This window comes from Danio rerio, chromosome 9 (genome assembly GCF_052040795.2).
Source record: "Danio rerio strain M-AB ecotype USA chromosome 9, GRCz13ab, whole genome shotgun sequence".
NCBI classification, from domain to species: Eukaryota; Metazoa; Chordata; class Actinopteri; order Cypriniformes; family Danionidae; genus Danio; species Danio rerio.
The window spans coordinates 19,502,921-19,517,722 of record NC_141029.1 but is presented as its reverse complement, the minus strand read 5'-3'; the positions used below and the strand labels follow the sequence as shown (position 1 = coordinate 19,517,722).

The 14,802-nt window shown below is 35.2% G+C and overlaps 1 protein-coding gene across 2 annotated transcripts in view; it reads left to right on the top strand.

Moving 5' to 3' along the window:
• The window catches only part of vwa8 (von Willebrand factor A domain containing 8), a 255,926-nt gene that overhangs the window by 186,201 nt on the left and 54,923 nt on the right, over positions 1 to 14,802 (top strand). For both annotated transcript variants that reach the window (XM_087266709.1, NM_001128338.2), the window contains 1 exon segment: positions 6,115 to 6,271. In XM_087266709.1, coding sequence (XP_087122835.1) covers positions 6,115 to 6,271 — 157 coding nt within the window.

Genomic DNA, 14,802 nt, shown 5'->3' with positions numbered 1-14,802 from the left:
CACAATTTAGTTTGTTTCGTAGCTTCATGATAATATGAATAAATATGTTTTACATATATCAGCCTGATCTCAAGAGGAAACATAAGTATTTTACATTTTGTCAGTGTAGTGGCTAATTTGTACGAAAAGGTACGATTTTAAAGAAGAGGCGTGGCACCCAACCATCATTGGTTGATGAGCAAATCGTACTAAATTGTACGAATTAGATCGTACAAATTTATTCGAATTAGCCACTACATCAAAAAGTTATGAATTGCTGTGAGACTGCGTTGTATGTATACAGTTGAAGTCAGAATTATTAGCCCCCCTAAATTATTAGACCGCTTATTTATTTTTTCCCCAATTTCTGTTTAAGGGAGAAAAGATTTTTTCAGCACATTTCTAAACATAATAATTTTAATAACTCATTTCTAATAACTGATTTATTTTACCTTTACCATATATATATATATATATATATATATATATATATATATATATATATATATATATATAGTGGCCTAGATGTCAGCTCACCCAAACATGGAAAGATTGACGCCAAAAATGCCCCTCATGTAGGGGGAAACCAGTGGGCTGGTTTATATATACATACACATATATACACATATATATATAAATTATAGTTAATTATAGCTAAATTATTATTTGTTGTCCTGTGAAATGTGTATTTGCTTTCTAATATTTCACAAGTGATATTTTAAACAGTAATTGTACACTTTCACAATATCTACTATTATACATATTTTAGTTTGGTTGGAATCATATATATATTTCCCAAATTATTTTTAACAGAGCAATGAAATTTTCACAGTATGTCTGATAATATTTTTTCTTCTGGAGAAAGTTTTATTTGTTTTATTTTAGCTAGAATAAAGGCAGTTATTAATTTTCTTAAAACATTTTTGGGACAAAATTATTAGCCCCTTTAAGCTAATTTTTTTTCAATAATCTACAGAACAAACCATTGTTATACAATATCTTGACTAATTACCCTAACCTGCCTAGTTCACCTTATTAACCTAGTTAAGCCTTTTAATGTCACTTCAAGCTGTATAGAAGTGTGTTGAAAAATATCTAGTAAAATATTATTTACTGTCATCATGAAAAAGATAAAATAAATCAGTTATTAGAAATAAGTTTTTAAACCTATTATGCTTAGAAATGTGCTGAAACAATCTTCCCAGAACAGAACAGAAATTGGGGGAAAAAATAAACAGGGGCGCTAATAATTCAGGGGGGCTAATAATTCTGACTTTAACTGTATATATATATATATATATATATATATATATATATCACAAGAGTACACCCCTCCTTCTTCTGCAAATATTTATTTATAACTTTTCATAGGACAACACTGCAGAAATGACTCTTTGACACAATGAAAAGTAGTCAGTGTAAAGTGTGTATAGCAGTGTAAATGTATTGTCCTCTAAAAATAACTACAAATACAGCCAATAATAGCTGAACCCTTGGCAACAAAAGTGAGTACCCCCCAAAGTGAAAATGTGAAATGTCAATATTTTGTGTGGCCATCATCATTTTCCAGCAAGGTTTTAATTCTTTTGGGCATGGAGTTGACCAGAACTTCACAGGTTGCCACTGAAATTCTCTTCCACTGCTCCCTCATAACATCATATGAGGTGGTGGACATTTGACACCTTGTGCTCCTCCACCTTCCTTTTCAGGATGCCCCAGAGGTGTTCTATGGGGTTTATGTCTGGAGACATGCTTGGCCAGTCCATCACCTTTACCCTCAGCCTCTTTAGCAAGCCAGTGGTCATCCTGGAGGTGTGTTTGGGATCATTATCATACTGGAACACTGCTCTGCAGTCCAGTTTCCTGAGAGCTGCTTTAGTATGTCACAGTACATGTTAGAATTCATGTTTCCCTCAATGAAATGTAGCTTCCCAATGCCTGCACTCATGCCTAGGCCATCTTTTTGTAAGGCAACAATTTGTTTTTCAGGTCTTCTGAGAGTTGTTTGCCATGAGGTGCAATGTTAAACTTTCAGTGGCCTGGTTGAGAGAGTGGAAGAGCTTTTACACCAAATTTAACTCGCCTGCTGTCTGTGGATACCCGAGACAGTTTAACACTTATAAGTTACAAGACACAGGGAAACAAAAATGACAAATTTTGCTCAATTTTGATTTTTTCACTTAGAGGTGTACTCACTTTTGTTGCCAGGGGTTCAAGCTATTATTGGCTGTATTTGTAGTTATTTTGAGAGGACAATAAACTTACACTGCTATAAACACTTTACACTGACTACCATTCATTGTGTAAATGATTCATTTCTGCAGTGTTGTCCTATGAAAAGTTATAAATAAACATTTGCAGAAATGGCAGGGGTGTACTCACTTTTGTGACATACTGTATATATATATATATATATATATATATATGTATATATATATATATATATATATATATATTCACGCCCATATCACGATACAATGCGATAATTCAGCACTAACTAATTAAATCAAGTTTATGAGATTATGTAAAAGATTATGTAAATGTGCCATTGAATGAGTTTGATTATTTATTAACCAAGCAAAACCAAGACTTTTTTTTTACAAACTGGCTTTTCTCTCAGAGCCAGAGTGTCAGTTTACAGTAGAGGGCCATTTTAGAACCTATAGCACATATTATTTAAGTATTTTCAAGATAAACAGAATGTATAAGTGCAATATATATTAAAATATATTTATTTGCACTCTTTCAACATAAAGGTTGAGCATTGCACAACAAGAATTGTGATTTAACTTTTCAACTATGAAAACAAGTTTTACAAAGATATATTTTGCCACTGATTATTCAAAACTTAAGGCTGTGAACTAGCAGTGTTATGCTGCTTTGAAACATCACTATCACTGTAAACAACAGGCTAATAAAAATATAACAAACCTGCAATCTTCTTGCTGTGAGGTGGTCAAACTACCCACTGTGCCACCGTGACACCCATTATTTTTATCATTATTATTATTAATATTATTATTATTATTATAATTAAATAAAAATTAACAGGAGGAGGTGTTTAAAACCGCCTAGTGCGGCAGTATAGAGAGGGCGGCGTCCGCAACACCCAGTTATATCCGCGCATAGGGTGGCAGAATAGAGGTCCGCAACACCCGCGCGTCCTCAGTTATATCCGCGCATAGGGCGGAAGAATAGAGGTCCGCGACACCCGCGCGTCCTCAGTTATATCCGCGCATAGGGCGGAAGAATAGAGGTCCGCGACACCCGCGCGTCCTCAGTTATATCCGCGCATAAGGCGGCAGAATAGAGGTCCGCGACACGTCCCTTTATTTTCATAACCGGTCACTTTCGTTTTCACATTGGGGTTGAGGGCGGCGTGATCGTCCTCTGCCTAGAGCAGCAGTTCAGCTTGCTCCGGCCCTGCAGATGAACAATGCAATAACATCCGTTATTGGCATAGAGCGCACAAAACTTTTGCGCATGGAAAAAAAAACTTGCAATGCTTTTCTCACCACTTTTGGAGCTGGTAGCTACAGTTCAAGCAGTGCGAAAGCCGGGGATGTAGGAACACTGGAAGATGCTTCCACAACAACACCGTGGCGCCGCTTCAAGTGAGATTTCAGATTACTCGTACTGCCCGCGTATTTTATAGATGCGCGGCACATTTTGCAAATTGCATCTGTCCTGTCAAGTCGTCCATCCTTAAATCCATAATGTTGCCATACTTTGGATTTAAAACTCAGTGGGGAATAAAATGTTTGTTATGCTTCTCGCGCTTTCTGAGGGCGCACCACTAGCTTCATCCGCACACCTGATGCACTGAGTTGTAGTACGTGTAAGTGTACACATCCGCAAATCCGTTGCTAAGGCTTACTTTATGTAGGTCGATAAAAATATGCGCCAAAAACAGGTTGACAACACTTGTTAATAAATAAAAAATACATTCTATATTAAAAAAATAAGCTGTATCTCGGAAAAAACGATGCATCTCGCAAAAACCGATGCATCTCGATTTGCTTCCAAAATTTCATTCATCCTCTGCTGCTCAACCGATGCACTCACATCGTGCATGCGCATGACCGCGTATCGATACATATCGATTAATCTTCCCATCCCTAATATATATATATATATATATATATATATATATATATATATATATATATATATATATATATATATATATATATATATATATATTAGGGATGTAACGGTATCAGAATTTCACGGTACTGTAATACCTCAGTATGAATGTCACGGTACGGTATTTATTGAGTCATTTACAGGAAAAACTAAACTAATAAAAATACTCCAAAAAAGTGCCAAAAGTGTCAATGACATACAAATTAGCCATCTATCCATAAGCTTTGAAACAGGAACTTCAATTTTTCAATTTTAATAACAAAAATTATTAAACCATGTAAAAAAATTAAGTTTCAATTTAGTATTGTTGAAAACTCATCACATTCAACATTTAATCACTCACTCACTCACTTAGATAGAGATGGGTTTTAAGGAAAATTATCATATAACTATAATCTGGTAAAAGCTGGTCTCTCTGGGCATTTACAATGTCCCCTGCAACAGAAAAAAAATCTCTCATTTAGGACTGAGGTTTCTGAGACAGATATATGACTTGGCCCAGGTTGACAGCAGTGGGTTACGTTGTGCATTGTCTTTCCCCCGCTTGAGAGGACAAGCCATGAGTGAGATAGAGGTTTATTTGTGGTACAAATCAATATCTGCATCAATCTAAACAGTGTGCTGTATTCTGCAGTCCCCATGACTGTTTTTAGTCGTATTCCCCAACTTGTATTTCACCACAGTCTGGCAGTTTTTTTTTTTTTTTTGTCTGTCACCATTTCTCCTTTCTCGTATCTTTTTAGAGAGAAACCGAAATGCTTCCACACATCCGATTTAAAACCTGCTTTAGGTTTGATCATTTACAGCTCTTTTTCATCCCAACTACTAGCAACACGCTCTATTTCCGCATTACTGGATCTGTAGCGACAACAGACCGCAAAGGTAGATGGCCACGCCTGGGCTGATGGGAATTGTAGTTTCCGCTACCTCCCGTTCGCTTCATTCACCTGAGAAAATTTCTCAGAAGACCTATAGTTTTATCGAGTCATGCGACTATGGTAATATTGAAAAAAATTGCTACTGCGGTATGACGGTATTTACAATACCGTTACATCTCTAATAAATATAAATATATATATATATATATATATATATATATATATATATATATATATATATATATATATATAATTTTATTTTATTTTTTAAAACGTCTTTTTAAGTCAATATTATTAGCTTTTTTTGTTTACTGAATGAAAATAAATTAAAATTGAGTGGGTTTTTTCCCGTAAAACAAGCAAAATAATCTGCCAATGGGAAATGCAGAATAATCTTATTTCAAAGCCAAATTTAGATTGTTTTAAGGAAAAACTCACTTAAATTGTAAGGTTTATAATCTAATTAATACATATTATACCTCTTTAACATTATTAAATGCACACGCTAAATCACTCATATGTGTTGGTTTGTCAGTTCTAAAATTCATTTTCAAATGTTTTTTTTTATATTTTCAAGATCTGAGGTGAACTATCTGCTGCTGCTTTCAGTAGTCGGGCAATAAATGTAATGTAAATGGCATTCAAACTCACATTATTAGCATGCAACACTATATAAAGCACATGAGGTGTATCTGAGGTGATCATTGTCATAGTTCTGTTTTTCAACTGCAAGAAATAGAAGCCGTTTCTTAAGTATACATTTCAGTTGTTGGTTAGAACAAAAACTCCTTTTAATGTGGAAAATATTTGCACGCCGTTGCTTTTATTTAGAACAAGATTTAAATCGACCTTAAATCAGCCTACATGATCGATAGTCAGACACGCTTGTGCTTGCGTGTTTTAAACCAGTGGTGCAATACCAAGTTCAACCACTGGGTGTCAAACTTACATACTGCAACATTAAGAATATTTATATAAAGTTTACTATAAAGTCTTTATAACTATAAGTCTCTAACGCAAACCTAGTAAACAGTCCGTTGCATTTGCAGCCATTGTTACACATCTAACACCAATATGATAACTCAACAAAGTGCTTGTTATGTTGTCGCAGGCGGCAGAGATACAGCAGGTCTCGGTGGAAAAGGTGGCCCATACCGTCTGGATGCGGGACACAAAGTCTACCAGATCTCTCAGGCGGAGAAAGACGCTGTGCCTGATGAGGTGAAGAGAGCGGCGCGAGATATGGCAGAGCAGGCTTTTAAGCAGAGGTACGTCCATCTGTCTCTCTCATTCATCACTTGCTCAGTTCAAACACTCACACATCTCTCCAGAAAGCCTATACTTGACCCTGCTGGACCTTTAGCTGCTGCACTGAGTGCCTGTTAATCCCTCCAGATATTTAGCAGGGGTCTTTCAAGGAACATTCTGTGCTCGTGAAGATGAATCAGTATGTTCACTTTTTACTTACATACAGTGGAACAAAATGTGTCTCGCAGGACCACTGTGCTACATAAACAGACATAATCACAAATAAGAACAAAACACTGGATGTATTTTAAACCTATACATATCTTACAAACTGGAGCGGTGATTAAACTGTGCTAACTACAAACTATGCATATACTATACATACTTAAACTATACACGTAACCTAAGACTATACAAGTATGTTTGCACAGACATAACAAAACAGTGCAAAGGAGATATTTAAGGTTAAGTAGTGCAACATGATTTGTGGCACATTCACAAGTAAACTTTGTTTTTCTTAGCCCTTGTAAGGAGTTTAAGTAAAGGATGTGGTGCAAATGAGGGAAAAGTTTTTCTACAGGTGGTTTGTCAAGCCCACTCACCTGTGTGAAGCACACTCAGAAATGCACAATGTTTTATAGAGGTATGGAGTGATTTTCTGAAAGTGTCTGGAGCAAGTGTCTGTTAAAATGTCTGTTAAAATTTGTAAAGCCCACTTACCTGAGGCAAACTCAGAATTGCATAATGTTTTTGAGATGTATATGTCCTTGAAAAGGCAATCCAATTCACTGCAGTGACAAAATGAATAAAAATGGATAAAATCCACTGCATTAATAAAACATAATTAAAGGTGCAGTTGGTGATTGTCTTCAGAAACATGTTGTGCTGGTTAAAAGTCTCTTCAAATTCCAATAGTAATGATTAAAGTAAATGATCTAAATATATTTATAGGTATTTTTTATATTCTGGCTAAGGCATAAGACTAAAAAATGTTCATCCAATAAAAATTTGTCAATCTGATAATTCCCATAATTCTAATAAGTAGCCCAAACTGTGTTAACAAATGTAGATTTGTACATCTGCGCACCTCACGCAAACAAATCTGCCGTTGCTTGTGCACACGTGGTCACGTGCACATGAGAGAGTGACAGCAGTAAAAACAAATGCTAAATCAAAACTTCTAAAAATCCTGAATCAATATTGGAGTTACTTTTGCACACTGGAGGTAGGATGACACCATGGCTAAAGTATTTCTGTTAGTCAGGTAATGTCATGTTTTAAAACTATTTTAGTCACGCAAAGCTGATGTAGATTGTGTTTTTTTATGAATGGGTTATATGCACAGAAGTGTCGTTCAGCCACTGAAATCTTCTGATGACTATTTTCAATTTTTATGAGGAACCTTTTACAGAATCGATAATGTAGATTTTTATTTAGTTTAATAACAAAACATCCGTAAATAGCGTTATTCCGTGCCTGCTTTACTGGTTTTTAGCTGGTTTTATGTTCACATCGGTTCATTTTTGAAGAAGACAATCTGTGACACGCTCACTATATTGAATATTATATATATATATATATATATATATATATATATATATATATATATATATATATATATATATATATATATATATATATATATATATATATATATATATATATATATATATATATATATATATGTATGTATATATGTATATCAATATATTAAATATTCAATCTGTAATAGCATGCCAGTATGGCTTTGTAATAAGTGTAATTCCTGCACCCCACCAGCCAAGCACTGCATAGTCATTTCAATTCAAAGCTTTGGACGTGGCTTTAGATCGCAGAAGAGAGACTGTTTTCAAAGCTATTATGCTAACGACTAGTATATTGGCAGATCACCTACTGCACATTTAAGTACTTAAAGTAGCTTCGTGATCTGAAAATAACATAAAAACTTAAATTGAAAATGCCATTTTTAAATTGGTTTTATGAGCATATAAAGATAATAATTTATTAAATGATAATTAATAAAACAACAAAAATACTACACTTGTTATAATATTAGAAAGGTAAACAGCAAAATACTAATTAGTTAAAGAGAAAAGAATATCACAGTAGTATCTGAGGGATATTCAAAAAACTGATCAAAAGCAGAAGCAAATTATTGACTCACTAAAGCTAAGGCAAAATGATTAGCCCTACTGTAAACTATTATTCTTTTTCATATAAGTGATGTTTATCCAGAGAAAGGATATTTTTTCATCCCTTACTTTTTTTCTTTTAGTTTGATTGCAATAAAAGCACTTTAAATATATGTATATCACTTTAAGGTTAATATTATTTGCCCCTTAAGAAATAATTTTACAGAACAGAACCACTTTTGTCCAAAAACTTGCCTTATAAGTTACCTAATAAACCTAACCAAGCCTTTAAATTGCACTGTAAACTGAACACCAGTAGCTTGCAAAACAACTCATTAAATATCATGTAGTCATCATATCAAAGACTAAGAGAAATTACTTTTTAGAAATTACTTTTAAAAACTGTTATGTTTACACATGTGTTAACAAAATCATCTTTCTGTGAAACAGCACTTGGGAAATATTTGAGGGGAAAAAAATCTATACATGGGTTGATATTGCCAGGAGAATTCCTTTCTATTTGACCAATTATGTAAGACGCTCTAAAGTCAGTTATTTATGCTATGCAGGGTGTAGAGAGTACTAGTGGTTTAGAACAGACCAGAGATACTCATTAAAAGCCAGCTTTTCCAGATCACAGAACGGACACTACAGAGCTTCAGAGGTCTTTAATGGGCCCACCTAACTCAGATATGCACCCCATGAATGAAGCAATTCATTAAGCTGTGTGTGTGCTATGGAGCAAGCGAGTGTGTTGTCATAAAGGAAGCCTGTGTTCAGAAGCCTCTGCATAAAGCTGTTTTTTTGTTTTGTTTTGAAAGTCGACATATCAAAGGTTTTCTTGTCCTTTTAAATTTTTACAGTTACTAATGTCTAATGCTTGCTTGATCATTTATGGAAAAACCACAAACTATCAAGATCAACGTAATCTCACAGCAATTCCTAGCTTTTTGATTTAGTGGCTAACTTGAATGAATTCGTATGATCGTTGGGTTTAGGGGTGGCGTTGTGTGACACGCCTCCTTATAAAAAATGTACATTTTCGTACGACTGAACTTGTACGAATTAGCCACTAAACAGACAAAACAAAATACTTACGTTTTCTTGTGAGATTGGGCTGATCAAAATACAATACAAAAAGATTGAAACTTTTTTAGGCACAATTACAATTCCACCCTTTAAGCCACGGTCACACTAAAGTTTAAGCTTGCAAAATTCTGTTGTACTGCGCTGTGAAAAGGGGCGGGATTAAACAAGATGATTAGACATTATAAAAAGCAAGCAATTTGTCCATATTTTCAATTTCTTTACTGAGAGGTCATGTTTTGATCTTTGATTGGTCTCACGCAGTCATGTATTGCGATTTTGCACATCAGAGATAACCAAACTTGAACTTTGCAATTCAACTAACTGTGAAACTTGTCGCACAAGCTTACGTCTCCAGATTCGCGTTCATATGAATGGAAGTCTATGGAGTGAAAAATCTAGTGTGACTACGGAATAGCCCTCACCCCTACCCCTCGTTTAGCGTATTCATATGTGTTGTTCACACGCTGTGTAATGTCATGCACTGTCTCCTTAGTTACCCAGTTTGTTGCTATGGTTGTTTATTATCTTCACCCCCCGTCTTGTTATTCTGTTTAGCCTGATTGTTTCCCTACAATATTTGTGTTTCCCTTTCATTGTCTGCTGTTTTTTGTTTCTCTTATGTTTCCTGGTTTGTTTTGTTTTTGTTTTGTTATAGTCTTTCAATAAATGTATGTTTAATCAGGGGTAATCAGAAACTGGGGTGTCTGAGGTGCAAGATGGGAGTTGTAGTTTATTAAACTGGCATATATGTAGTAGCCTGTGCAGATCGCTGGTGATCGTGACAACATTAAAAGGTAGGAGTGTCCCATTTCTTTTTAGCTTGGAGGTGCGTAGCAGTGAGGAGAAGGGCCATTATAGTCCTTTAAACAGAGATTTTTCAGGACCACACTACAAACGAAAAAGTGTGAGAGCAGGAACAAGGCTGCAAAACCAAGCAAGGAGACCCACAAATGTAAAAGAAAAATGGGCATTAATAAGGATTTTTGCTACAAACAAGCATCTGAGTTATTACATTCATAACAGCATTCATGTGTTAGAGACAAAGTTTTGGGGGGGAAATGCCAAATTTCGCAAACAATAGTCAACTAATAATCATTGTAAAATATTTCACCGCAAATTTTTCTTTACAGAATAGGCCAGTCTGTCAGAAACGTCTGGTGGCTGTGAAAATGCTTTTGAGAGAACATCTGGTATAATGTTAATGTTCTTTTCTTGTGTTTACATCTATGACTATGAGCATAGTAACCGCTTGTTAAGTGGTGACGTGTTGGTGATAAATACTGTTTCCGGGTCCATGCCGCCAGTCATTTGAGTTGAGAAATCATTCGTTTATGATCACTTTTTATTCATATCATACATTAAAGTTAATTTTATATAAAGTCATAGGGCTCTATTTTGACGGTCCATGCGCAGAGTGCAAAACGCAGGGCGCAAACGGTTTCAGGGCGTGTCCGGACGCATTTTTGCTAATTTAAGGACGGGAAAACCTGCTTTGTGCCATGGCGCATGGTCTAAAAGGGTTGAGTTTATTTTCTTAATGAGTTATAGGTGTGTTTTGAGAATAAACCAATTAGAATCTCATCTCTCATTCCCTTTAAGAGTCAGCTGTGTCGCGCCAAGAGCGCATTCGCTATTTACAGGACGCAAAGTAAGTCTAAGTGGAAAATTTGAGCATTTCACTAGCAAACAGTTAACAGTTTTTTAACAGAAAACTGTTAAACAGAGCATCTACTGCGTGAAAATGAGAGATAATGGATCACTTTCACTTTCGCTCTTGGATAGGGAAACCTTTACGCACAGACATCAATTAGTCTATAAATAAATACTTTTGTTTGTTAAGCGCAAATATTCGTTTCAAAACTATTTCTAAACTCAATTCTAATTTCCAGCAAACTAATAAATGAATAATAATAACAAAATGTGCTCAAAAACCTGAGTTATATCCTAAAACACATGCTGTGCCCCATATGGTCTAAAACCTGACAGGTGGGTAAATCTAAGCTTGTTTTTAATAAAACAAATATAAATATGGATATAATAAATAATACTGCTAATAATAATAACATTATACAAAAGCAAATTGTTATGAATGAACTGAAAAAGCCTCCCGAGTTGAAGAAGACATAAAAGCTGTGATTTTTCATATTTATGTAGGCTAGAAAATAATATGTTTTGTAATATTTTAATTTTTTTATTATTTTAATCCTTATATTTATATTCTATATCTATTCTTATTATATACTATATATATCCTTAATATTTAAATTTTTTCATATGTAAAGATATTTGCCTATTGCTCTCTTGTGCGTATTAAGCAGTGTGTAAGCGAGGCACAACTCTGCGCCGGAGTTTAGACCGGGTTAGTTTTGGTCTAATGAAAAATCTATTATAGATTCTCAAAATAGCAACGCGCCAGCGGTCTGCCTCAGAACGCCTTCCTTTTTAGACCAGAACGCCTATGGGCGCAAAAATGAGCGTTAATGCATTTGCTATTTAAACAGCGTAGCGCAACGCCTCAAAACGACTCTTGCGCCAAGCTGAAACTACCAAAAGACTACTGCGCCAGTACTACGCCGGGTGTATGATAGGGCCCATAGTGTACACAACGATCTCTGGGCTTGCTGCAGCACAAGTACCAAAATTTTAACAATTTATAAAAAAATGAAATATTTTCTGGCCATGAGATGTTAGGCATGGACATATATATTGCGATCGTGATTTTTGAAAGTATTAAATCGCTTTGTAAACGTTTATTATTACCATTTCACGAGTCTCCCCATTCAGTTGAATAGAGCACTTGGACCCGAAAGGCGATTCGCGTGACGTCACGCTTAACAAGCGGAAAGTTTTGTACATCTTGCAACACCCAGACGCTCTGCGCAAGATGCAACACACTGCCTTTTGTTGACACTAGTAAAGAGCAGTGCTAGGTGCTTTGTATGTTACTAGGCAACCGCTGTCAACAGTATTGGCGCTGGAGCGTGTGACGTCAAAAATGTGAGGTTTTGAATTTATGCATACGAAAGATTAGCGGCAACAATATCTCTGCACATTACTCTCAACTTCCAGGAAATGAATTAAAAAACAATGAATTTGCAAAGCTCGCAACCTGTGCTATTGACAACATGATGATGTGTGAGTTTGTAGTAGTGGTGTCCCATGTCTTTGGGGAATTTTTCTATCTCTCCCCTTTACATTGGGTTTCAGGGGCCAATAGGAAGGCTTATCTTACATTCACACCGAAAGCAGCGAGACTGTCAAATAGCCGTAAGTCATTCATTTTCAATGGGAGCTGGCGGTGATAAGCGGCAAAGAGCAGCACGGCGCATCTTCGCCAGTGTGGGCGTCGAGGAGAGTTGAAATCAAGTGAACTTTATGGTATTGAGCTATGACGCAGTTCGACGGCAAGCAATCAGAATGTAGAAGTCCACAGCTGGAGAGGAGTCCAAAGAAAACAGACCCATGAACTTTAGTTCAGTTTACAGTTGTTCCTAATGGTTTGATTATTGCGGTCGACGGTTTTCCAATTATTTGCAATGTTTTCTTACAGGAAGCATGCATTAAAAATTTACTGGCAAGTTACTCATGTGCATCAATGTTATATATATATATATATATATATATATATATATATATATATATATATATATATATATATATATATATATATATAAATTTTTGTTTTTTGTTTTTTTGTTTCTTTAAAAAAGTGGGAATCTTATGCAACAATACAAAACAGTATTGCTGCTTCAGAATATTTCAGACATATGGACACATTGGATAATTAAAGAGAAGCAAAGCCACACCACATGCAACTGGATCTTCCATTGATAATTGAATTTGATTAAAAAGTACGCAACATTTTTACGCTAGAAAGCAGGTTTGATGCCGAAACGTAACTGATATGATATGCTGCAACGGCCCCTTTAAATACGACTTAAGATACAATATCAATGTAGCAAATTTTGCATGCTAGTGCCGGAGCTGCTAAAGGCGGACATATTGTATCACTTAAATACTATTTCTAAATACCATACATCAGCATAAAATACTAGCCCTATAATCTACCATTAACAGTATTTAAAAAGTTGTTAAAAAATAAGGCTGTGTATTCTAATTGACGTCTTCGAATCTTGACAAGTAAACCTTGTTTTTTTTTTTCATGAACCATCTAACACACACACAATACGGAAAAAAAGACAGAGCTTACTGAATCTTATTGTATGTTGGTAAAAGTAAGTAAAGCTATTGTTATTTAGTTATTTGCAATAAAGGTTCTGTGTATCGACCCTGAAATTAAATTTGGTAGAGGAGAAAAATCAAAGCTTGTCTTTATCTTTAACATCACAGACTGACTCAGAGGAATACAGTTGTGTGTGTTCTGCTGCAGACTATTTGACTAACACCCAGATACAGCCAAGGAGCTTTTGATGTAGAACTGAGTACCATTTCCAGGTCATTCTTCTTAAGGCCATTCACACTGAAAATGATGCAAAAAAGTGGAGATAATCGCCAACCAATTGATAATCTCCAGTAATTCGTAGATGATGCTAACCAACAGTGCCTGCACACTAGGTAGAATGAATCAATATTAGCACCAATGCTGCTATATGGAATTACTATAAAGCATACATATATGCAGTACATACATACATACATACACACATACATACATACATACATACATACATACATACATACATACATACATACATACATACATACATACATACGTACATACATACATATATACATACATACATACATACATATACAGTGCATTCGGAAAGTATTCATAGCGCTTCACTTTTTCCACATTATTTTAGGTTACAGCCTTATTCCAAAATAGATTAAATTAATTGATTTCCTTAAAATTCTACACACAATACCCCATAATGACAATGTGAAAAAAAGATTTTTAGAAATTGTTGCAAATTTATTAAAAAAAAAAAGAAGTATTCACAGCCTTTGCCGTGAAGCTCTAAATCGAGATACAGTCAGGTGCATTCTGTTTCCACTGATCATTCTTAAGATTTTTCAGCAGCTTAATTGGAGATCACCTGTGGTAAATTCACTTGATTGGACATGATTTGAAAAGGCAGACACCTGTGTATATAAGGTCCTAGGGTTGACAGTGCATGTCAAAGCACAAACTAAGCATGATGTCAAAGGAATTGTCTGTAAACCTCTGAGACAGGATTATCTGGAGGCTAAGGGGTGGGGGAGGTTACAGGAAAAATTTCTGCTGATATAAAAGTTCCAATGAGCACAGTGACCTCCATCATCCATAAGTTGAAGATGTTTGGAACCACCAGGTCTCTTACTGGAGC